At 48.3% G+C, this 25,393-nt stretch overlaps 1 protein-coding gene across 3 annotated transcripts; it reads left to right on the top strand.

The window, feature by feature from the left end:
* Positions 1 to 89: 89 nt before the first annotated feature.
* CAD (carbamoyl-phosphate synthetase 2, aspartate transcarbamylase, and dihydroorotase) lies at positions 90 to 25,393 on the top strand. 3 transcript variants are annotated; one of them, XR_014018441.1, is made up of 46 exons: positions 90 to 424; positions 647 to 786; positions 2,638 to 2,767; positions 4,282 to 4,424; positions 4,597 to 4,738; positions 4,951 to 5,122; positions 5,325 to 5,510; positions 5,686 to 5,798; positions 6,084 to 6,229; positions 6,483 to 6,614; positions 6,756 to 6,989; positions 7,113 to 7,334; positions 7,517 to 7,705; positions 7,967 to 8,091; positions 8,487 to 8,617; positions 11,783 to 11,895; positions 12,345 to 12,589; positions 12,785 to 13,031; positions 13,359 to 13,457; positions 13,607 to 13,831; positions 13,917 to 14,099; positions 14,421 to 14,639; positions 14,888 to 15,055; positions 15,560 to 15,742; positions 15,828 to 15,932; positions 16,374 to 16,613; positions 16,846 to 16,927; positions 17,192 to 17,358; positions 17,487 to 17,651; positions 17,781 to 17,912; positions 18,127 to 18,328; positions 18,729 to 18,919; positions 19,016 to 19,156; positions 19,355 to 19,456; positions 19,846 to 19,942; positions 20,202 to 20,252; positions 20,520 to 20,564; positions 20,669 to 20,838; positions 20,953 to 21,027; positions 21,547 to 21,759; positions 21,940 to 22,065; positions 22,227 to 22,382; positions 22,475 to 22,576; positions 22,777 to 22,871; positions 22,981 to 23,494; positions 24,161 to 25,393. XR_014018441.1 is itself a non-coding variant. In XM_081263968.1 (45 exons), the coding sequence occupies exons 1-45, from the start codon at positions 343 to 345 to the stop codon at positions 23,081 to 23,083; spliced, it is 6,729 nt and encodes a 2,242-aa protein (XP_081120094.1). In that variant the 5' UTR covers positions 90 to 342; the 3' UTR covers positions 23,084 to 25,393. The 3 variants fall into 3 exon arrangements, 2 of the variants coding, with proteins under 2 accessions (XP_081120094.1, XP_081120095.1); XM_081263968.1 differs by having other exon boundaries at positions 22,981 to 25,393; XM_081263969.1 differs by lacking the exon at positions 20,202 to 20,252 and having other exon boundaries at positions 22,981 to 25,393.

The raw sequence follows: 25,393 nt of genomic DNA, 5'->3' as shown, positions 1-25,393 counted from the left end.
GCGGCTAGTCTTTCGTGTTTCTTGCTTGGGGGGACAGCTTCGTGGAGGCCGGGTTTTTCAGGTCTCGCTAGTTTGGCGCAGCGGAGACGACGCGGGCGCACCTCGAGCCCCGCCCCGAACGTGCCCGGCCCCGCCCCTCACGCTGCCTGCTGCTCGCGCCGCCGCAGTCGTGCAGTCGCGGAGCGCGCCCAGGGCTCTTACCTCGCGGCGCCCGCCTTCTCTCTAGCGCTCTGTGCTGCTAGCCACGTGGACCGACTCCGGCGCGCCGCCCTCGCGTGGTTCCAGTGGGGCGTGCAGCGCCTCCTGCGTCTCTGGGTTCACCCCTGCCTCAGCTCGGTTCCCATGGCGGCCCTGGTGTTGGAGGACGGGTCAGTGCTGCGGGGCCGGCCCTTCGGGGCCGCTGTGTCGACTGCCGGGGAAGTGGGTAAGCAAGCCCGGGCGGGCTGCCGACCGCATCCCCTCAGATGCCCTTCTACCCAACCCGCGGTGCCCAGGCCCCACCTACACACTCCCTCATCCCCGCCGGTGCCACGGCCCCGGCCCTTTCACCCCTCACCACCAAGGCAGCCTCCACGAGGGTAACCTCCGCTCTGGCGGTGTTGTGAAGGGTGCCCTTGCCCGAGTCCAGCTGTGCCTCTTTTTGCAGTGTTTCAAACCGGCATGGTCGGCTACCCCGAAGCTCTCACTGACCCTTCCTACAAAGCACAAATCTTAGTGCTGACATATCCTCTGATCGGCAACTATGGCATCCCCCCAGATGAAGTGGATGAGTTCGGCCTCCGAAAGGTAGCCACGCCCAATCCTTTCTCTCTACATTTCTTTTCAAATCTGTAGTTGTTAACTGTTGGTGAAATGACGACATTGACACCCTGCTAGGCATCCTGGAAAGAACAAAGATACCCGTTGAAGCGGTAAATACTAAGACAACTGTAGGTAGGGGTTGTTAAGTACCTGGAGAAGCGCAAAGTGCAATATTTTGTCTGTAGTGAAGGCATGGATCCAGGAAAGTGGCAAAGGGATTGGGAGAACAGTTGTCCAAATAGCTAAGAATGCAGAAATAAAAGTCCTGCAGATAGGTTGTAGTGAGTGTGGAGGGCTTGAAGCCAAACCAATTTGAGCTTAATTTTTTAAGGAACCAGCAAAGGATTTATAACAGTAGAATCATGTGAGGAGAACTGGGCTCCGGCATTACATAAATTAGTAGGAGATTGGAAAGGGTCATTCCCTTCTGGGTGACAGTGGGTACTAGTTTACCTACAAAACCAGTGACATTGATTATTATCCTTTAGACTTCTTACATTGCCTTTTCTCATTTTCTACTTTTCAAGTGTTTTTATTCTAAATTATAAAATTGAGTCTCCTGCTAGAGTGAGATTTCCCTAGTCTTTCTCCTTGGAATTTGGAAACTAAGTTGCCCTCTGAGAGTTCAAGTAAAAAAAAAAAAAAAAAAAAAGAACCAACACATAGCAGTTAGGTAATAGTGGAAGTCACCATAGCCTAGATTCATTATTCCTCAAAACTTACTTTGGCCTGATTCTAGGCTTGCTGAGCCTTTGATTCTTGATTTACTCTCCTGGCAAAAGGGAGCACTGAATAAGAGATACTCTCATTGTTATTCCTGAAAAGAACCCTTCTTCATTATAAACCTTTAAACACACTGCATTCTAGTTTATAATGCAATATCTTGTGAATTTGATTAACATATGTCAGTCATCAACTTTATCAGCTGTGGACACACCGACAAAATTGAGTTTATAAAACTGCAAAATTGAGATCCTGATAGGGTCAGTGGAAGTGAGGCCTCCTAAAACCTTAGCCCAACACTGATACTTTTGTGGCACATGTGCTGTAAATGGACTTGCACATGTGTGGATTAAATCCATCTTCCTTTAAACCCTTCACCATTGAGCTGAATGTGATATAAGTGTGCTACTCCCTCCCACAGAAACTTTGTTTTATTATTATTTATTGAGTAACAAAGTTGTGTTATACTTTTTTTAAATGATAATCCCTAATAAAGTGGGAAAAGAATATGATATGTCTAGTATTGTACTGTGCAACTTATTACTATTTTTATCACACTATATAATTAACATTTATATGTGGTTTCTGGCTCCTTAAGTCAGAAATTAACATCATGAAGATAGGAACCTCTTCTTTTTGTACTCCTTGCTTTTCCCCAGCATCTATTAAAATGCTTGCACATAGTGAACATTTAGTAAATGTTTGTTAACTGATACTGTGTGGTCAGACACATACATATTCACAATACAATGTAAATGGCAAGAAGGGAAGGTGGTAGGTGAAATCTTAGAAGGAGGCATAAGCTATAGTGGGTGAATGGGAATTCCTTCACAGAAAAGAGGATTTGTGAACTCAATTTTGGATAAGGGAAAAGCAAATTGTCATTTTCAGCAATCAGGCATGCTGAGCCTGTGTATTCAGTATTTTCTATAGTGCACAGCAAAGTTGGTAAAGGAACTATCTGTGCAAAACCATAAAATACTAGGTATATTGAAGGAATGACAGATTAGCTAGTGTGGTCAAGTAGAAGGTCTATGGCCAGACAGTGGGGGCAAATGCTTTCAGGAGATAGTTAGCCCCAAGCTCTTCACCTTCTCCTCTTTTCATCTGTAGTGGTTTGAATCCTCGGAGATCCATGTGGCAGGACTGGTGGTGGGAGAGTGCTGCCCCACACCTAGCCACTGGAGCGCCACCTGCACCCTGCATGAGTGGCTGAAGCAGCATGGCATTCCTGGCCTGCAAGGTATGGTGACAGGCCACTGGTGTGTCACAACAGAGCATAGTGTGCCTAGATGGAAAGAATCAGAAGGTTTCTGAAGTCTTTCAGAACCAAGGTCTAAGGTGACAGAAAGTGTCAAAAGTTTAGATTGGCATTTGGGGCTTGGGGAAGAAACTGAGCTATCACTCAAATGGAAAATTTCCATTATACAAAGGAAAGAATAGTATAATGAATTCCATAATCATTCACTCAAGAATGATCTTATTTCATCACCACTGTTACCATCCCTAGGTTATTTTATTTTTTATTTTTTAATTTTTTTTAAAGAGAGAGTGAAAGAGGAGAGAGAGAGAATTTTTTAATATTTATTATTTTTTAGTTCTTGGCAGACACAACATCTTTGTTGGTATGTGGTGCTGAGGATCGAACCCGGGCCACACGCATGCCAGGCGAGCGCACTACCGCTTGAGCCACATCCCCAGCCCCATCCCTAGGTTATTTTAAAGCAAATCTCAAACATCGTATCACTTTTTTAAAACTTACACACACACACACACACATATATTTTAGTTGTAGGTGGACACAATACCTATATTTTATTTTTATGTGGTGCTGAGGATTGAACCCAGTGCCTCATGTGTGCTAGGCAAGTGCTCTACCACTGAGCCACAACCCCAGTCCTCAAACATCATTTTATCTACAGTAGTTTAATGTCTACGAGAAAGAATTTTTTTTTAAAGTGACTAATGCTGTTATATTTTTTAAAAATTTATTCCTTATATGCAGATAATGTTGAAATTTTCCTCAGTTACCTAATTTCTTTTAACTATTTGTTTATTTGAATTTGGCTCTAAACAAAGTTCATATGCTACATTTGGTTGCTATTACTTAAATGTAATCTATGGACCTTTAACCTATTTGAGGAAAACAGGTCATTTTTCCCTAGGAATATCCCATAGTTTGTTGGCTATATTCTTATAGTGAAAGTTAGCATGTCCTTTTTCCTTGTGGAATTAACTTTCTGTAATTGGATTGATCTAGAATTGTGATTCAATTCAGATATGATATTCAGGGCACAAATACTTCATGGTAGTGTCCTTTGATCAGGAGTGGTTTTTTGTTGTTGTTGTTGTTGTTTTTTAATGTAAATGGAGGGCTGGGGATGTGGCTCAAGCGGTAGCACGCTCGCCTGGCATGCGTGCGGCCCGGGTTCGATCCTCAGCACCACATACCAACAAAGATGTTGTGTCCGCCGAGAACTAAAAAATAATAAATATTAAAAAATTCTCTCTCCTCTTTCACTCTCTCTTTAAAAAAAAATATTTAATGTAAATGGACACAATACCTTTATTTATTTATTTTTATGTGGTACTGAGGTGCTAAGCAGGCATCCTACCACTGAGCTACAACCCCAGCTGTTTGACCAGGATTTTCATGCCCATAAAATAGTGGTGTATGACTTAGATCTCTGGAATGAAAGTGCTCCTGGATGACTTAGTTGGGGGAGTGTGATCTCTGAGACTATGCTATTTTTACAGGAGTGGACACTCGGGAGCTGACTAAGAAGTTGCGGGAACAAGGGTCTCTGCTTGGGAAGTTGATCCAGGATGGAACTGAGCCTTCAGCCCTGCAATTCTTGGACCCCAATGCCCGGCCCCTGGTGCCAGAGGTCTCCATTAAGGTACAAAGGGACAGCAGAATTTTGTAAGTGGAAGCATGTTGGTTATTTTCTGCCCACAACTGGGATAAACATGTGAGGGTGAATCAGGGGTCCTCAAAGGTAGGGGTTGGTGGGGGCATACCTTATACCTGCTGATCATAGCGGCCAACTGTTGTTGCTCTTTATTCCTTAGACTCCGCAGATATTCAATGCAGGGGGCACCCCTCGGATCCTTGCTTTGGACTGTGGCCTCAAATATAATCAGATTCGATGTCTTTGCCGGCGTGGGGCTGAGGTCACTGTGGTTCCATGGGATCATAAATTAGACAGCCAACGTGAGTAGCTGCGGCCTGCCCAGGGCTTCAGACCAGGAGCTTGGGTGGAAGATCAATCCATCAGTCTAGTTGCTAGGAGCAACTTTTACTCCTGTAAAAATAGCATAGTCTCAGTGAAAAAGACCAGGGCTTCTGTTCATATGGTAAGAGCTGTGGTTTGTCTCTTCTGGTTGAAATCCTATGTTCAATAATATCTTTTCTGCCCACTGCAGAGTATGATGGTCTTTTCCTAAGCAATGGCCCTGGTGATCCTGCCTCCTATCCCAGTGTGGTAGCCACACTGAGCCGTGTCTTATCTGAGCCTAATCCCCGACCTGTGTTTGGGATCTGCCTGGGACACCAACTGTTGGCCTTAGCCATTGGGGCTAAGACCTACAAGATGAGGTGAGACTTGTGAGAAGAGGAAGGTGACACACTTGTAACATGAGGGGGGCGTGGGGTACATTGGGGACTGGAAGAGAATCAGAGAGTATTAGTATATGAACAAGAGTAGGGCTAGCAAGTAATGAGGTCCAGGAGAGCTAGGTTTGGCACAGAAGGAAAGAGAGTGAAAAGGGCCTGTGACTTGACATGCTTCTATCTCCAGATATGGGAATCGAGGCCATAACCAGCCCTGCTTGTTGGTGGGCTCTGGACGCTGCTTTCTGACATCCCAGAACCATGGGTTTGCTGTGGAAACAGACTCCCTGCCTGTAGGCTGGGCTCCTCTCTTCACCAATGCCAATGATGGTTCTAATGAAGGCATTGTACACGACAACCTGCCATTCTTCAGGTGAGCCTGTATAGTCTTGCCAGGGTAACTGGCAAGTGTGTGGCTTTGAAGCCCTAGGGTCTTTGAAGATGGGGAAAGTAAAGCCCAGCAGTAGAACTGAGTCCCCTCTATCCACTACCCACCTCTGAGGCTGCTGATGTCATGCTAGTGATAAAGCATCCAATCTCTTCAACAGTGTCCAGTTTCACCCAGAGCACCAAGCCGGTCCTTCAGATATGGAATTACTTTTTGATATCTTTCTGGAAACTGTGAAAGAGGCTGCAGCTGGCAACCCTAGAGGCCAGACAGGTAAGCACTCTGAGTAGAATTGGATTGTGGACCTAAACATAAGATCAACATGCCCCAGAAATACTTGTTGGAGTTTGGGAGTGGTGAGAAGATAAGCAGGCTCAGACAGTTTGTGTCACCTCTGTTAGGAACTCCAGAGTCATGAGTCCTGGGTTCTGATGGTCCTCTCTCTGTCATTAGATGCATGATTTGTTCTGAACTCTTCTGAAAGTGAAGGGACTAATCCAGATGGTGTCTTGGGTCCCACTTAGCTGTGCCATTCCTTGACTTTATTTGTTTCTACAGTTCGAGAACGGCTGGCCGAGCGCCTCTGTCCAGCTGGGCTTCCTGCCCCTGGCTCTGGTCTTCCACCACCACGAAAAGTTCTGATCCTAGGCTCAGGGGGCCTCTCCATTGGCCAAGCTGGGGAGTTTGACTATTCAGGCTCTCAGGTAAGTCGTAGTCATCTGTACCCTTCAGTGTATGTGACCTGCAAATGTGAGTAGAGTCTTAAGGACTGAAGTAATGTTGATTATAGGGAGGAAGTCTGAGGATATACAGAAAGAAGGAGGTGGTGAAGGAAAGAAATCAGTTATTAGGGAACTAAGATTATAAGGAGGGGAAGAAGAGTAGAAATGCTGGCCAAAGACTGTTTCAAGACTTGCTTCTATAATAGAAGCTGATGGGTCATTCTTGTCCTCTTAGGCAATTAAGGCCCTGAAGGAAGAGAACATCCAGACATTGCTGATCAACCCCAACATTGCCACAGTGCAGACCTCTCAGGGGCTGGCCGACAAGGTCTATTTTCTTCCCATAACTCCTCACTATGTAACCCAGGTATGATGGGGGTAAGACTAGACTGAGGTGGGGACTCTTGGTGGATGGGAGGTTTTATGGTCACTCTGGGTTCCTAAGCTGCTTTGAGTCACTCTCTACCCCTAAGGTCTAAAGGCCTATGACTCCTCTTTCTTGCCTCAGGTGATACGTAATGAACGGCCAGATGGTGTGTTGCTGACTTTTGGGGGCCAGACAGCCTTGAATTGTGGTGTGGAACTGACAAAGGCTGGAGTGTTATCTCGATATGGGGTCCGGGTCCTGGGCACACCTGTGGAGACCATTGAGCTGACTGAGGATCGACGTGCCTTTGCAGCCAGGATGGCAGAGATTGGAGAGCATGTGGCCCCCAGTGAGGCAGCAAATTCTCTTGAACAGGTTCGAGAGCTGGTTGGGTAGTAGAGTAGTGTAATTTTCTTTTATGTCTTATTTTCTCTGGCTCTGGGCAACCTGTGGGAAGCAGAAAATAACCTATGAATTCATCTCTTCCATTCATTGCAGGCACAAGCAGCCGCTGAGCGACTGGGCTACCCTGTGCTGGTGCGTGCAGCCTTTGCCCTGGGGGGCCTAGGCTCCGGCTTTGCCTCCACCAAGGAGGAGCTCTCAGCTCTTGTGGCTCCTGCTTTTGCCCATACAAGCCAGGTGCTGGTGGACAAGTCCCTGAAGGGATGGAAGGAGATTGAGTATGAGGTGGTGAGAGACGCCTATGGCAACTGTGTGACGGTGAGTGATTGGGGAGGGAGGGTTGGCTCAGGCAGTCTGAGCTTTTGGAAGAGCAGAGACCAGGGCTGAGATCTCTGAGAGGTCTGTGTCCCTCAGATCCAGGTTAGGCATAGCCCCAGAGATGTAGCCTCCTATCTCCTGATTCCCTTGGGCAATGACATTTGTGGCATTCCCCTTCCCAGGTGTGTAATATGGAGAACTTAGACCCATTGGGCATCCACACTGGTGAGTCCATAGTGGTGGCTCCTAGCCAGACACTGAATGACAGAGAGTACCAGCTCCTGCGACGGACAGCTATCAAGGTGACCCAGCACCTGGGGATTGTTGGAGAGTGCAATGTACAGTATGCCTTGAATCCAGAGTCTGAACAGGTGAGGCTGAGGCCCTGGAGCTGACATTGCATCTGTTATCTCCTCTTCTTTCTGCAATCTTTGGGCCTCGTAGTTAAGAGGTTTTCTGGCCCTGTAGACCCTGAGAGCCAGGATCAACTTTAGTAGGTTGAGCCTTAGGGAGGGCCCTTTGTTCTCTGTCCTTATGAAAAAGCTATTCTCTCTCCTTTGTGAGATCTCTTCTAGACAGGGATTTCCAGGCTGGGTACCCAGTAACTTTTTCTCTGTTCTCCCTCATTGCAGTATTACATCATTGAAGTGAATGCCAGGCTATCTCGCAGCTCTGCTCTGGCCAGTAAGGCCACAGGCTATCCACTAGCCTATGTGGCAGCCAAGCTAGCTTTGGGCATCCCCCTGCCTGAACTCAGGTATGAGGTAGGGGGAATCTGAGTGTTAAGAGGGGGCAGGGAGGCTGGGCACAGTGGTACACGCCTATAATCCAGAGGCTTGGGAGGCTGAGGCAGGAGGATTACAAGTTCAAAGCCAGCCTTAGCAACTTAACAAAGCCCTGAGCAATTCAGTGAGACCCGTCTCTAAATAAAATATTTTTTTTAGAAAGGGCTGGACTTGTGGGTCAATGGTAAAAGCACCTCTGGGGTCAATCCGTGTTACCAAAAATGGGTCAGGGGAGCTGAAGAAAATATTCATTGGGCAAGGACTACAAAAAGGATATTGGTCTGGATGTGTGGGTCAGAGCTATCTGGAAGCTCATCCTGTCCTGTATACTTTTCTCTGTCTGGCAACCCTACTTGCTGGTCCCCAGGAACTCTGTAACAGGGGGAACAGCAGCCTTTGAACCCAGTCTGGACTACTGTGTGGTGAAGATTCCTCGCTGGGACCTCAGCAAGTTCCTGCGTGTCAGCACAAAGATTGGGAGCTGCATGAAGAGCGTTGGTGAGAGTCATACCCTGGTCACCCCGACAAGGTCCACTAGGACCAAATGTTAGAGTTCCCTAGCCTGGCCTAAAAGTTCCCTGGTGCCTTTTTTAGCAGCAACTTAGAAATGTGGTTTCTGAGAGCTCATAGGGACACTTCAAACTAAAATAGTCCTCATCAGGAGCAGGGTCAAAGTCACCTGGAAATGTGTTGGAAGGCAGACTTGGCCAGGGTACAAGCGGCAGATTGTCTCATCTCTCTTATTTAACAAATGAGGAAACTGAGGTGCCCCTGGGAGTAAAGTGACTTGGCTGAGGACCCACAAAGGAGTAGTGGGCAGAACCAAGAGTGAAAACTAGATCGGCTTCCTAGTTGCATACCCTGTGTTCACTGCATCACCTGTCACCTGGGAGACTCAAGTTCATGAAACCATGGATAGCATTTCATCCTCATGGCATTTTATTCACTGTTAGTTTAAATACTTAAATTTCAGGAGAACAATTACTGCTGTTTTCTTGTGAACCTTTCTAAATCTGAGTCAGCCCAGTTGCAGGTGTTCTTAGCCTATCTCCTACCTTGGCACTCTGTGCCTCAGTCACTAAATGAAATGTTTTTTAAAATAATGGTAAGATTAGAGCAAGGGGCTGGGGCTGTAGCTCAGTGGTAGAGCACCTGACTTGCACGTGTGAGGCAATGGGTTCGATCCTCAGCACCACATAAAAAAACAAACAAGTAAATAAAGATATGTTTAAAAAAAAAAAAGATTAGAGCAAGCCATGAGAAATCTTAATTATAATAGGGAGCTTTATCAATGAGTATGAATGGGTGTAACAGTCATTCACCACCCAGTAGTGGAGTTTAGTTGCCTTAAACTGTTCTCTAAAACATTTCAACCAAGACAAGAGTATGTATGTATGAGACCAAGTGTCACCAGCTCAGTAAATAAGAGCATTTCGTTGTGCTCCAGACTTCCATTTAGAGCACTAGTGGCCTTTAAACAAGTCTGGGCTCAGATATTATTTCAGAATTTTTAGAAATCCTACAAGACTGCCAAGTTGTTCCTTCTGGAGATGAGTTTCTGTTAAATGAAAATTATAATAAACATGGGAATGAAGCCATAATTAAATTATGGCTAAGAGAAGTAAATTGAAAATAGGACAATTGAAGAATGATTCCTAGCTGAAATTATGTAATAAGTGTTTTACATCTATTCAAGTATTCTTTGGTAACTTTTTTATAGGATTTATTGTACAAGTAAGATACATGAATCCTTGAAAAATGAAAGATTATTTAACCAGAAAAAAAAAATCATCTGTGATCTTGTCAGAGTTGGATTAATTTGGATATATATATATATATATATATATATATATATATATATATATACACATCCAAATTTTATATATATGTGTATGCATATTTTATATATATATGTGTGTTTGTGTGTCTGTCTGTCTCCAAGTTATATAATTTCAGAAATTTTGTAGGTATTCCTGTATGAATGTGCAAAGTTTAACAAATTCCAAAATAAAAGGTTCTATAACCACAGTACAAAGGAATTAAAATCTTATTCCACATGCCTATAATCCTATCAGCTTGGAGACTGAGAAGAAGATCACAAGTTCAAAGCCAGCCTCAGCAATTTAGTGAGGCCCTAAGCAACTCAGTCAACTCAGTGAGACCCTATCTCAAAATAAAATATTAAAAAGGGCTAAGGATATGACTCAGTAGTTAAGCACTCCTGGGTTCAATCCCCATTACCAAAAAAAGAAAAGAAATTCTACTTCATTTGCACCACTATCAGCATCTTAGTGTTTTAAAATTTTGTGGAGAGGTGGTACCAGGGTTCAAACGCAAGGGCACTTGGCCACTGAGCCACGTCCCAACCCCCTTTTATATTTTATTTAGAGTTAGGGTCTTACTAAGTTGCTTAGCACTTCACTTTTGCTGAGGCTGGCTTTGAACTCAAAATTCTCCTGCCTCAGCTTCCTAAGCCACTGGAATTACAGGTGTGTGCCACTGCAACTGGCAAACTTTTTAAGAAACATTTAGGATTGTAAACCAGGTGCAATTGCACATGCCTATAATCCCAGTGGCTTGAAAGGCTGAGGCAGGAGGAACCCAGTTTGAGGCCAATTTTGGCAACTAAGCAAGATCCTGTCTCAAAAAATATAAAAGGCTAGGATATAGCTCAGTGATAGATCACCCCTGAGCTCAGTCCTCAATAGTGAAAAGAAAAGAAAGAAAAAAATGATAAGAGGGCATGAGCAGAACTTTATAGAAGAGGAAATCATAAGCAGACCTGGGGAGAAAAAGTTTCCTTTCACTACTTAATAGAAATCTTGTTCAAAAGAGATATTCTTTTTTATTTAATGAGCAAAAACCAACTAAAATAATTATGTCCACTTTTCAGAAGCTTGGTTAAACTCAATTGTAAAGTACAAACTTTTATAAAGTAATTAGTATTTACCAAGGGCCTTTACCCTTACCCTTGCACTTCTCGAAATTTATTAAAAGAAGCTAATCGAAAACGTCACAGCCTCATTTGTAACAATCAGCACTTAAAAGCTAAATGTCCATCAGTAAGTTGGCAGTTAAATTATGGCAAATCACACAGAAGTTAGGTGTCTGTGAGGTCACACAGCTATGTGGGAAAATATTTATGAGAAAAAAAGGGTGGGCATTATGTATGTACTATAATCATGTATAAAATATACATATGAAAAAAGTCCAGGAGGAAAAATTCTAGAATACTTTTTAAAATGTAACTGTCTCTAGAGGGATTCAAATAGTAATGATGTCATCTTCCTGTTACCCAAACCTTTTAAAGGTCTAAAGGTTGAGGCAGATTCCAGATGGTGTCATTACAGTATAAATAAAACAAGCTGAATAACTGGGCAGCTGTCAGTGGTTCAGGCCAGTGGGATAAACTATAACATGTCGCAGTATCTACATGCCCATTTTAGGCGTATCAATTCCATATTTACTCATAAGCACAAAGCTTATCCATGAAAATGGCAGGAAGAAAAGCTTAAAGTTTTTAGGTTTCTTAATAGTGAAATATCATGAATCCAACTACCCTGGGGCTTACCTTGAGAACCTCCCAGAGGTTTGACTAAACCATAAGTATGCTGGGCAGTGCCCTGCCCCTAAGCCCTCAGTTTTTTCATCTTGTTCCTCCAGGTGAAGTTATGGGCATTGGACGTTCATTTGAGGAGGCCTTCCAGAAGGCCCTGCGCATGGTGGATGAGAACTGTGTGGGCTTTGATCACACAGTGAAGCCAGTCAGCGATGTGGTAAGCAGCTTACCTCCTCAGGAACACCCTAGCATGGACTCTGCTCGTTATGGGAGGATGTATTATTAGACTTGTTTTTATAGGTGAGGTTATAAAAATTGCTCATGCAGTGAGAGGCAGAGCCAGGATTTGTATCCAGGATTTTGTAGATTCCAAGCCTATGCCATGGTGTTCAGCTTCTTTTTCCTAATACCAACTCAAGCACTCAGGCTTTCAGAGGTGCTGACATGAGTAGGTTGGGAATTTGTTTTTGATTAATTGATTGAGATAAGGTCTCGCTGTATTACCTAGACTGGTCTCAAACTTTGGGGCTCAAATGATTCTCCCCTTACCCTCCTGAGAAACTGGCATGCACCACCACGTCTGGTTGATTGGGAATATTTTTGGTTAGCATTCCGATCTCTCCTGCCTCTGCACAGTTCCATATCTATCTGTATTCTCCCCATCAGGAGTTGGAGACGCCAACAGATAAGCGGATCTTTGTGGTGGCTGCTGCTCTATGGGCTGGTTACTCAGTGGAGCGCCTGTATGAGCTCACACGCATTGACCGCTGGTTTCTGCACCGAATGAAGAGGATTGTCACCCATGCCCAGCTGTTGGAACAACACCGTGGACAGCCTTTGCCTCCAGACCTGCTATACCAGGCCAAGTGCCTTGGCTTCTCCGACAAACAGATTGCCCTTGCCGTCCTGAGGTCAGAGATTGTGGTGAGGGGCTTGGGCTGAGAAGTGTGGGCAGAGCCTTTGTACCAGGAAGGGCCCTTGGGGAGCTTTGGAGGCTCTGGCCTTTTTCCCTGGGATATTTTCCTCTTTGATCTCTGCCCTAGGAACTTACCTCTCTGTCAGTCTGTATCCTACTCCCAGGGACTGAGTTTCCCACCCTTCTTCAGCACAGAGTTGGCTGTTCGCAAGCTGCGTCAAGAACTAGGGATCTGCCCAGCAGTGAAACAGATTGACACAGTTGCAGCCGAATGGCCAGCACAAACAAATTACCTGTACCTGACATACTGGGGTAAAACCCATGACCTCACCTTTCGAACACCTCATGTCCTGGTCCTGGGCTCTGGCGTCTACCGTATCGGCTCCAGCGTTGAATTTGACTGGTGTGCTGTAGGTTGCATCCAGCAGCTCCGAAAGGTCTGAGATTTTGTGTTGCTTATTAGTTTTTCTGCTGTCTGCTCAATTTGGGTGGTTGCCTGTCATCTCTCACCTAATCCTGACTCTTCCTATTATTTGCTATACCTTTCTTCTGTCAGAGAGCTTTGGGTTGGGGCCTTGCTTAGTCCATCCAGTACTTGAGTCCCTTCCCCAACTCTTTGCCTGCTTCCCCCCAATGCAGCTGTGCTGTACAACTGTTTCACAGGAAGCTGAGCTGGCTGGCACTCTCCAGTGGGGGCTTTGGCTTAGTTTCTCCATGCTCTTCCTGCCTCCTAATTGCTAAGTGAATTCCCCACCCTGTGGCAGATGGGGTATAAGACCATCATGGTGAACTACAACCCAGAGACAGTCAGCACCGACTATGACATGTGCGACCGACTCTACTTTGATGAGATTTCTTTCGAGGTAAGGGGAATGAGGGCTGCCCTATACCTGGGAGGCCAGGGTCAAGAAAGAATGACTGACCCAATATTCTGTGGCACTTATTGGGAGTGAAGGGAGCTGTGAGCAAGAAGGCTCAGCTTCCTGACCCTCTTTGTGGCCACTGTCTATAGGTGGTGATGGACATCTATGAGCTAGAGAACCCTGAAGGTGTGATACTGTCCATGGGTGGGCAGCTGCCCAACAACATGGCCATGGCTTTGCATCGGCAGCAGTGCCGGGTGCTGGGCACCTCCCCTGAAGCCATCGACTCAGCAGAGAACCGATTTAAGTTCTCCCGGCTCCTAGACACTATTGGTATCAGCCAGCCTCAGTGGAGGGAGCTCAGTGACCTAGAGGTAGGCCCGGGTAAAGGGGCCTATAGGCTGGATGGTGTTTGTAGGTGAATGTGACCAACCCTGCTAAACTCCCTGTCCCTCTTAGTCTGCTCGTCAGTTCTGCCAGACCGTGGGGTACCCCTGTGTGGTGCGCCCCTCCTATGTTCTGAGTGGTGCTGCTATGAATGTAGCCTACACTGATGGGGACCTGGAGCGCTTCCTGAGCAGCGCAGCAGCTGTCTCTAAGGAACACCCTGTAGTCATCTCTAAGTTCATCCAGGAAGCCAAGGTAAGAAGCTGCAAAGAAATCTGGGGACAGACTCGGGGCCCTAAGGAGACTTCCCTCTGGTCCTGCAGAGTCATAGAAACAATGGGTTGGGAAGGATGGGTCACATCTTGGGCCTGTTAAAGAAAGGGAGCATCGCCCTAAGCAATTTAGCAAGGCCCTGTCTCAAAATAAATATAAAAAAAGGGATGGGGATGTGGCTCAGGGGTCCCTATGTTCAATCCCTGATACTGGGGGGAAAAAAAGTAGAGGGAGCATCCAAGGGAAAGGGCAAGTCTTAGGATGGCTCGTGCCCTACATCACACTGCCTATGTCCCCCACTAGGAGATTGACGTGGATGCTGTGGCCTGTGATGGTGTGGTGGAAGCCATTGCCATCTCTGAGCATGTGGAGAATGCAGGTGTGCATTCAGGAGATGCCACACTGGTTACCCCACCACAAGACATCACCACCAAAACTCTGGAGCGGATCAAAGCCATTGTGCATGCAGTAGGCCAGGAGCTGCAAGTCACAGGACCCTTTAATCTTCAGCTCATTGCCAAGGTAATAAGGCAAAAGGAAGGGACTAAAGGGCTCTGCAGCTCCTCTATGTTCTGTACCGTCCTGTGGTGCGTCTGTCTGTCCTCACCCAAGTAGACAGGAGAATTGCAGGAAAGAGCTCAGTGTTATCAGAGTTAGTGACAGTTGTTCAGGTTCATTACTCACAGAAAGAAGAGGGGAAGAGTCAAAGTTCATACAGTAGCTTCAGAATGCCCACCTGTGCAGGCCTGACCAGTGTTTCTCTGCTCCAGGACGACCAGCTAAAAGTTATTGAATGCAACGTGCGAGTCTCACGATCCTTCCCCTTCGTCTCCAAGACACTAGGTGTTGACCTAGTGGCCTTGGCCACACGGGTCATCATGGGGGAAAAGGTGGAACCTGTAGGGCTCATGACTGGCTCTGGAGTCGTGGGAGTAAAGGTAAGGAGGATTGAAACCCTTGAGCAGAGAGCTCAATCAGCAGATAAACTGCCACCTACTTAGGCATTGCCAGATGGTGGGGTCATAGATGGTTTTTGTCCCTTTGGAGCTTACTCTCCAGGAATGGGAGGTAAAGGAAGTTGGGTCCAAAAATAGCTTTATTGTGGGACAGTCAGATAAACCCACATTATCAAGGTATAAACCAAATGTGCAAGATGGTTAGATACAGAAGAAGCAACTTCCAAGAGGGCTGACCTGGAAGGCTTAGAAGAAGCATTTGAACTGAGTCTCGAGGATTATGAGGATTTTTGACTTTCAGAGTTTTTTGGGAAAATATCCCAAGATCATTGAACAGATGGAACAGGAACAGTTAGAGAAGCTTTAGGGCGTGTGGAGCATAGCATCAGGGAAGGCCAGCATCACTGTAGGTACAATAAGGAGCAAGGACTATGTTTGTCCCTCTCCAAGGGACAACCCAGCCCTCTCTTTCATCTGCTCTCTCAGGTACCTCAATTCTCCTTCTCCCGCTTGGCTGGTGCTGACGTGGTGTTGGGCGTGGAGATGACCAGTACTGGGGAGGTGGCTTGCTTCGGGGAGAGCCGTTGTGAGGCCTACCTCAAGGCTATGCTAAGCACTGGCTTTAAGATCCCCAAGAAGAATATTCTGCTGACCATTGGCAGCTATAAGGTACCAGAATTACAGAGGGTCATCCCAGGAGTTGGAAATGGAAGACAGAAAGACATTCCCACTTCATGTCTCTGCTTGATTTCAGAACAAAAGTGAGCTGCTCCCAACTGTGCGTCTGCTTGAGAGCCTGGGCTACAGCCTCTATGCCAGCCTGGGTACAGCTGACTTCTACACAGAGCATGGTGTCAAGGTACAACTCCTGCCACCACCCCATACTTCCCTCCTGTGGCCCCAGGCTTGCCTCTCTCTCTTCCTCTGCTTCTGTGATCATGTCATGTTATTAACATGTGTTTCATGTATAACAAGTAGGGTATACAGGAAAACAAAAAGAAAAAAGTCCTTTGTAGTTTTTTGCACTGTTAATATTCTGGCATATTTTTTTGCCAAGGCTTGCCTGTGTATGTTCCCACAAGCTCGTATTGTTTATGGTCCTTGGTAACCTGTCTCATTCCACATACCTTTCCCGTCAAGAAAGATACCTTGCAAATAGCAAATAGAGGTAGCCCTGGTCCCCACTGGGGGTCCTTAATTCCTTGTTATGAACTCCTAGGTCAGCTCCCCTAGTTTTAGGCTGGCCTTCCTGACCCCTGCCATGTTCAGGTTGGCCCTGATCTTAACTCTGGGCCTGCAGGTGACAGCTGTGGACTGGCACTTTGAAGAGGCTGTGGATGGTGAGTGCCCACCACAGCGGAGCATCCTGGAGCAGCTGGCTGAGAATCATTTTGAGCTAGTGATTAATCTGTCCATGCGTGGGGCTGGGGGCCGGCGTCTCTCTTCTTTCGTTACCAAGGGCTACCGTACCCGGCGCCTGGCTGCTGACTTCTCTGTGCCCCTCATCATTGACATCAAGTGCACCAAACTCTTTGTGGAGGTAGCTGAAATGGGGTGCTGGGAGGGAACCTGCTTCTCCTTTGCATGACGTAGGGAGGGAATGGTGAGCACATCCTCAGTACTGGAAAAGGTCAGTGTGAAACAGCATTGCTCTGAGAATGCTTTGTGACTACAGAGGGAGGAGCCTTGGTTTTAGGAAAGCCTGGTCCCTACCCACTACCCCTGGGTCCCCCTTCCATTAAATCAATGTTAACCATGCTCCCCACTTGCAGGCCCTAGGCCAGATTGGGCCAGCCCCACCTTTAAAAGTGCACGTTGATTGTATGACCTCCCAGAAGCTTGTGCGATTACCTGGTAAGTACATCTCTTGGGACACTTGTAGCTGGCACAGAGCCCCTTGGGGTCTAAAGGTGGCTATGGGTCCACTCTGCCCTGAACTGTATAGACAGTAAAGGCCTCAGAATCTGTCTCACTCTGAGCCCTTCCTTCCTTAATCCAAGATGCCCTGGACTGAGGAACTTATATCATTTGCTTTTAATTTTCCCACTATGCCAACTCATTTATGTCCTTCCTATTTCTGAATCTCCCTCTAATATTGCTGTGCCCATGTTTTCCCAGGACTTATTGACGTTCATGTGCACCTGCGAGAACCAGGTGGGACACACAAGGAAGATTTTGCCTCTGGCACAGCTGCTGCTCTGGCTGGTGGTGTCACTATGGTGTGTGCCATGCCTAATACCCGGCCCCCCATTGTTGATGCCCCTGCTCTGGCCCTGGCCCAGAAGGTGAGCCACTACACCCCTGCTTCCTTGAGCCCTTTGCCTTCTTCTTTCCCTGTGGGGCCAGGTGTGATGCTAGGCTGGCCTGTGGGCATGGGTGTCAGTAGCTTTCTTCTCATGTGAATCCCCTGCAGTTGGCAGAAGCTGGTGCCCGCTGTGATTTTGCCCTTTTCCTTGGAGCCTCATCTGAAAATGCAGGGACCCTGGGTACTGTGGCAGGGTCTGCAGCAGGGCTGAAGCTCTATCTCAATGAGACCTTCTCTGAGCTGCGGCTGGACAGTGTGGCCCAGTGGATGGAGGTAGGGAGTACACCTGTGGCAGAAGACCACCAAATGGTATCCCTTGGCTTGAGGACCCCAAAAGCGCTGGGCTCTGAGCAAAGAATCAAAGGCTCTGCACTCTCCCTCATTAGTTCTTTCTGCCCTCAGCACTTCGAGACCTGGCCATCCCACCTTCCCATTGTGGCTCATGCAGAGCGGCAAAGTGTCGCTGCCATCCTCATGGTGGCTCAGCTGACCCAGCGCCCAGTGCACATATGTCACGTGGCACGGAAGGAGGAGGTGAGAGTGCACCTGAGGTCCTGGTTCCCTGTTGTTTTCCCAGTAACTCTAAAGGTCAGGGTAGTCCTTGTGGAGCAGGAGAGGATGGGAGGAGGGCCTTGATCTAGCACCCTGGGCACAGTTGGCTCATAATGCTCTGAGGAGAGTTGCCAGCCATGAGAACTTCGAAGGACAAACATGCGGGACCTCCTCCGTATCTCCTCTCTCTCTCTAGATCCTCCTGATTAAAGCCGCAAAGGCACAAGGACTGCCAGTGACCTGTGAGGTAGCACCCCACCACCTGTTCCTTAGCCGTGATGACTTGGAACGTCTGGGGCCTGGGAAGGGAGAAGTCCGGCCCGAGCTTGGCTCTCGCCAGGACGTGGAGGCCCTGTGGGAGAACATGGCTATCATTGACTGCTTTGCTTCAGATCATGGTGAGAAGGCCCAGCCTACTCCTCCTTTGCCCAGCAGGACTTGTGTCCCAGGTCAAGCTATGGGGCAGCCCTAGCAAGAAAATGTAAGGGGGCTAGACTCTGAACTCCATAAAAACAGGATCTTTATCTGTGTAGGACCCCAGCCTCTAATTTACTGCCTGGTCCGTGGTAGGTGCTTGACAAATAGTTGACCCAGAGAATAAGTGTGAGTCTATTGTAAATGAGAGAATACATGGGCACAGGTGTGGGAGGACAGTGTTCCCAATTCCCAGGGGAAAAGAAAAAAAAGGCATTGAGGTTGGTAATCCAAGACTACTGGAAGTACAGCCCTGGGGTGTGAATCCCCAGGTATTGAGGTGACTCCCTGCCTCCTCAGAAGGTAACCTCTTTCTTTCTCCAGCCCCCCACACGTTGGAGGAGAAGTGTGGGCCCCAGCCTCCACCTGGCTTCCCTGGGCTAGAGACCATGCTGCCATTGCTGCTGACAGCTGTGAGCGAGGGCCGCCTCAGTCTAGATGACCTGCTACAGCGATTGCATCACAATCCTCGGAGGATCTTCCACCTACCCCAACAGGAGGACACCTATGTGGAGGTGTGCGGGCGAGGGCCCCAAGCAAGTGGGGGACTCTAGCCCTTGGTCTGTTCTCTGGTATGACCTCTCCTTCTTGTAACCACATCCTCTGGGCAGGTGGATTTGGAGCATGAGTGGACAATTCCCAGCCACATGCCCTTCTCCAAGGCCCGCTGGACACCCTTTGAAGGGCAGAAAGTGAAGGGCACCATCCGCCGTGTGGTCTTGCGAGGGGAGGTTGCTTATATCGATGGGCAGGTGCGTGTGTGGCCCCTACCCGATCTCAGTAATGACCTCTGTGGTTTTCGTTTTCTTCCCTGTGCAGCACATCTACACAGTCCCACTGCCCCCTGCAGCTGACCCTGCATCAGCTGCTTGCTGATGTCCACCTTTAGAATCCCAGTCATGGTGCTCTCTGTTCCTTTCTCATGCCCCACCCCTGCCTTCTGTCTGCAGGTGCTGGTGCCCCCGGGCTATGGACAGGATGTACGGAAGTGGCCTCAGGGGGCTGTCCCTCAGCCCCCACCCTCTGCCCCTGCCACCAGTGAGATAACCACGGTATCACACTGCTCCTGGGCTGGGGCTTGTGGGGTGCCCAAGGGTAGGACCAGCAGTTTGAACATTTTCATTGGTGGTCAAGGGCTCTACACTTGACCACTAAAATGCCTCCTGCAAAACAAAGTTGACTATTAGGAGGCTGCCTGTGAGTGTCACAAACCCACTGCTCATCCAGCCAAGGTTCTGTCTAGAACCCTGCTGCGGGGTTAACACACACCTCTAAGAAGCCAGTTTGTCACCTGTTGACAAAACACCAGAAGGATGGGGCCAAGGGGAGATGGCATGGCGAACAATGCACACACACACAAGGAACAGCTCTTCCTGTGGGACTGTGAACTGTGATTAGATTCATTACCTTTCAAAACACTGAGCCCATGTCACCATTCCAGACACCTGAAAGACCACGCCGAGGCATCCCAGGGCTTCCTGATGGTCGCTTCCATCTGCCACCTCGAATCCACCGAGCCTCCGACCCTGGTCTGCCAGGTAAGAGAGGGCTTCCTGTGGCACAGGAGAAAGGCCACTCTGACTAAAGTGTGTAGGGACGGGCTTCTCCTGCATTCTGTGTCCAAGATCAGGACTCAGTCTCCCAGGAACTGGTTCAGGCCCCTCCTCCCAGCATTTGCCTGTCCTTCTCTCCATCCCTTTGTCCTAGTTGTTCCTCATTTGCCTAAGTAAATCACCACAGCTTGAGGTAAACCTCCCACAGTTGCTTCTCACAGCCCTTTTTTTTTGTTATGGGCAGCTGTGTTCCTGCGCCCGGGAGCTGGGATCCCACAGGGCAGCAGAGTATGGGGTAAATCCTGGTTGCTGATTGGTGTGAGCCTGGCCATTCCTCTGCCTAGGATCCCTGTGCCAAGGGGGAAGGCCCTGGGAGGGCACCACTATTCCCATACAACAGAACCCCAGAGCTGCTGCACCCTCTCACCCTCCCCTAACCTGCTGTAGCTACTGTCGTGTGAGGTGGTTTAACACAGGTGCTGTGAGGCAAAGTTCCTGGGAAAATTGGTGCGCTCTAGGCCACAGCTGAAAATTGGCATCTGTCCTGTTGCCCTCTTTACAGCTGAGGAGCCAAAGGAGAAGCCCTCTCGGAAGGCAGCTGAGCCAGGTAAGACTCCACTCTTGGCACACACTCATCTTGGGGACACTCCACTCTGGCCTGGGTAGGAGGAACCCTCTGACCAGCTTCTTCTGCCCCGTCCCTCACTGCAGAGCTGATGGGAACCCCTGATGGCACCTGCTACCCTCCACCACCAGTACCTAGACAGGCGTCACCCCAGAACCTGGGGACCCCTGGCCTGCTGCACCCCCAGACCTCACCCCTGCTGCACTCATTAGTGGGCCAACATATCCTGTCTGTCAAGCAGTTCACCAAGGATCAGGTGCCTGGGGGAGGGAGGGCAGGGACACCCAGAGCTTTGAGGATTTGGAAAGTTGGGGCCAGGACCTCCAGGGGCTGCTCAGCGCCTTTCCCTCTGACTTGGGGTTTTTCTTAGATGTCGCATCTGTTCAATGTGGCGCACACACTGCGTATGATGGTACAGAAAGAGCGGAGCCTCGACATCCTCAAGGTTGGGATCAGGGTTGTGGGCTGAGGGTCCCCGCCACTATCTGTCATTAGCCCCCGTTGGGGATGGGATATGCAGTGGTCAGAGGGGATCTTCCTGTCCCTGCCATCAGGTTCTTTTGTGTGCCTCCAGTCCCTGCACTGGCATCAGCTCGGCCCTCTGTTCTGGGAGGGCCTGATGCTCTAGACCTGATCTCAGCAGGTAGTTAGTTGACATGGGGACCTGAGCACTAGAGCATCAGACCACACTTGGGGTCATCTGGTCTGTGCCAAGTGGTTATGGGAGAAAGCTGTGGCCTTTCCTCTTCTGCTGAGTTATTCACACTCAGTGATGCTTTTTGGAGGCAGAATGCTTAGCTCAGAGACACACTAGCGGTAGAAATGTCAAGACTGTGACAGGTCACAGGGGAGGTTTAGGTAAAGAAGGATCCCCTCAACTCTCTTTGATATAAACTGGAGAAGTGAGCTCTGTCTTGTTCCCCAAGATAAATGTGCACACATGCCTTCCTCATCCTCTCCCCAGGGAAAGGTCATGGCCTCCATGTTCTATGAAGTGAGCACGCGGACCAGCAGCTCTTTTGCAGCGGCCATGGCCCGACTCGGGGGTTCTATGCTCAGCTTCTCAGAAGCCACATCCTCCGTCCAGAAGGGCGAATCCCTGGTTGACTCGGTGCAGACTATGAGTTGTTACGCTGATGTCGTCGTGCTTCGGCACCCCCAGCCTGGAGCAGTGGAGGTGAGGCCAGCTGAGATGGGTTGGTTAGGCTGAACCCAAGGACATGGGGTCCCTTCTGCTTCTGTTTCATGTCTTATTTGGGCCATATGGGTGAGGGGACCCAGGAAGAGAGGGCTGGATTGGGGAGGGGCCTCTGAGTTGCAGAAGGCAGGATTCTCCTTCCTCGTTCCATTCTTACAGCTGGCAGCCAAGCATTGCCGGAGGCCAGTGATCAACGCTGGAGATGGGGTTGGAGAGCATCCCACCCAGGCCCTGCTGGACATCTTCACCATCCGGGAAGAGCTAGGGACGGTCAATGGCATGACGGTGAGGGCAGTGACAGGGATTGGAGCCCTGCCAGGGGAGGTTCTGGAGAGAAAAGCAGTGGTTTCTCTAGTCCGGGCTATACTATACCCTGGAGATAGGCTTTGAAGTGGTGGCAGTGGTCCTCAATCTGGGTCCCTCTGGTGATGGTGTTCCTCTTCTAGATCACCATGGTGGGTGACCTGAAACATGGACGCACAGTGCATTCCCTGGCCTGCCTGCTCACTCAATACCGTGTCAGCCTGCGCTACGTGGCACCTCCCAGCCTGCGTATGCCATCCAATGTGTGGGCTTTTGTGGCCTCCCGTGGCACCAAGCAGGTGAGACTCTCACAGTCCAGCAAGCTTAGGGACCTGGGTTGAGTAGTCAGAACCCAGCTCTGCATTCCCCATGGCTCTGCCTTCCCCTCCAGGAAGAGTTTGAGAGCATCGAAGAGGCACTGCCTGACACTGACGTGCTCTACATGACTCGGATCCAGAAGGAGCGATTTGGCTCTACCCAGGAGTATGAAGCTGTGAGTGCCGGGCTTGAAGAAGAAACAGGGCTGGAGCTTGGGAGGGCTGGGCATGGGCTGGGGCAGGGCCATTAAGCCTCAGGTCCCTTAGTTGATGTAGCTGCATGTGGGTATAGAAGGGACACTGGAGGAGCCCAAATTGTGTCCTCTATAGCCATCACTGCCCTGAAGTGCTAACAGGGACCCCATCTGCCTTGCAGTGCTTTGGCCAGTTCATCCTCACTCCCCACATCATGACTCGGGCCAAGAAGAAGATGGTGGTGATGCACCCAATGCCCCGCGTCAATGAGATAAGGTGATGTGGAATCAAAACTGGAGACTGCCTGGGGTTGGCTGTGGGAGGGGCGCTAGTCCTGAGCAGGCCTTCTGTGAGCTGCACAGTAACTCTTCTCCTTCTCTTGCAGCATGGAGGTGGACTCAGACCCCCGAGCAGCCTACTTCCGCCAGGCTGAGAATGGCATGTACATCCGCATGGCTCTGTTAGCCACTGTGCTGGGCCGTTTCTAGGCCCCAGTTTCCTTGGCCTCTTGTCTTCAGGCCCAGCTGCTGGGCAAGGAATCCCAGTGCCCCCCACGGGGGCAGCACACTTAGCAAACGTAGCTCACATTCACATATGCACACACGTGGTTACCAACTTCAGGCTCTAGACTGGAGGTCTCTGGCACAGGGTGCATCCTCAGATACCGGGACCCTGTCTGCCACATCTCCATTCTTGCACCGCATATCTGTACAGTTACTTTTCTACTGACTAATAAATAGCCAAGCTGCTTCAGTTCCTGCTTCTTCATGAGTTATCACAGGCTTTAACATTCTCTGCTAAAGCCACATTCTCTGTGTGGTAGGATGAGAGACCCACAAGTCCTGACAAACAGCAGTGCCATCTTCCTGAATGCTGGGTGAATACAGCTCACCATAAAAGTAAGGCTCTGCATTGGGGCTGGACCGATGCGGTTAATTAATTTTATCTTTCAGGCCCTTACTTTTCCCTCCTGTTTTTGACCAGTCCTCTCCTTCAGTGGGTAAGGCACCCATTTCATCCTCAAAACCTCACCCTGGAGTTCTCTGACTGTTAGGAGCGCCCCTCCTTCCATCCCTGGGAGCCTCTGTCTGATGTTGGCTAGAAGGGCAGAGCCTTGGAGGCCTGAGGAACATTTGGCTGGAGACCCTGGGGTAGGGCACGGGGTGAAGTAGCCTATGTATCTACAGGTGAAGTCTTGTGTGGAACAGCCATTACATCCCATGCAGTTTAGTAGCATTAGAGGAGTCTCATTACTTGTTGCAACAGACTAACTTGGCACACTCTGGGCCCAAGGCACCATGCACAGTGGGAATACAAGGTAAACAGTTCTCACCTTCAATTTTTAACCTCTTGTTGAGGCACTCCATGAATCTATAGGTTAATTTGCTTCACCTTGGCACATGGTGGTCCAAACTCTTCCCAGGCTCTACAGGAAGAGCCTACTTCACCCAGAGCTATTAGCATGTTACAGAGATAAGAAAAGGGAAGGGCCCCATTTTTTGAAAACTTGGTATAAGCAGGAATTTCACACATAGTCTCATACCAGCCTTCCAACTATTTTTCAGATGTGGAGATGGGCTCAGAGAAATTGGTGGATAGCTTCTCAGACCACTGGCCACCAGACTGCTTGACTTGAAACCCACCTTTCTATTGAAAAGGAAAAGGTTTCTGACTTTAATGCCATCCAAACAGAAGTTTGCAGGGATCAATATGGATAGCAGTCAAAGGCCCATTGGAGTCGGGGGTGGAACTGATTCTGAGGAGGAAGGGATTCTGATGAGTGAACAAAAGGACAAAGGAGCAAGAACCATATGTACAACACAGTTTGCCATACAGTGAGGAGATGGACCACGTGCAGCAGAGGATTCCTGCTGTGTGATGTTTGGAAGCTTAGAGTCTAACGACAGACCTGTGAGGTTTGAGTGTTGATTCCAACAGATAAAGAATTAATAATCTGGCTGATGTTTGAAGAAGGGTAGGGCTAGATGTGATGCTGCGTCCTCCAGAGAGCTGGGATCTCCAGTTCCGCTAACGTGAACCCTTTCCAGTCACTGAATCCTGTTCAGCCAGTTCCTTGGGTAACTGGGGGACTTGAGTTAGTAAATAGTATCATTTATAGAACTCTTCTTTCCAGAGCTTCAGTCTCCTGCTTAAACTATTCTCATAAGTCAGAATATTTTCCCAGTCTTGTCACAGATTTCTGCAGACCTGGGATCCTTGTCCCCAAGTGGAAGCCTTGTCTGCTGCCAGGCGGCATGCTCATTCTCAGTGGCTAAGTGGTGGGAGGTGTTCCTGCCTTTCTCCTTTCTTTGGCTTCCCTAATCATAACACAGCTCTAAGTTGAATAAACTTTCCCCTACAACCAGAAGTCAGGTCTTAATACATTGGGAAAGAGAGTGAAAGAAGATATCAGCAAAGAACAAAAACAGCCCTTTAATAATAAAACAAAATTCTCATGTCTGAGCTTGTTCCACATCCACTGAAAACCATCCCCACGTGTTCCATGTGATTGTCATTAACCATAGGCTTTAGTTTCTGTTCGCCTTTCCTCCCAAGATGCTCAATACTGAAGAGATTTGACCTATTTAATTTTTTGAAAACAGTTAACAGTTCTAATTATGTGTCAAGCACTATTTAAGCATCTTAAAAATATTAATATGACACTTGCATGAACCCTGTAAATCTGCCCCCACCCTCCTGAATAAAGTCCAAACTAATGTTTACTTGTTACCACTGCAAAGTCATCCTCTCTCCAACTCCTCTGCAATCCTTGGGATGGAATAAATCTCAAAATAGTT

The sequence above is a fragment of the Spermophilus citellus genome, assembly GCF_964194105.1.
Source record: "Spermophilus citellus genome assembly, chromosome: 13".
In the NCBI taxonomy this organism is placed as follows: domain Eukaryota; kingdom Metazoa; phylum Chordata; class Mammalia; order Rodentia; family Sciuridae; genus Spermophilus; species Spermophilus citellus.
The sequence above is the reverse complement of the archived record's forward strand: the minus strand, read 5'-3'. Positions and strand labels throughout refer to the sequence as shown.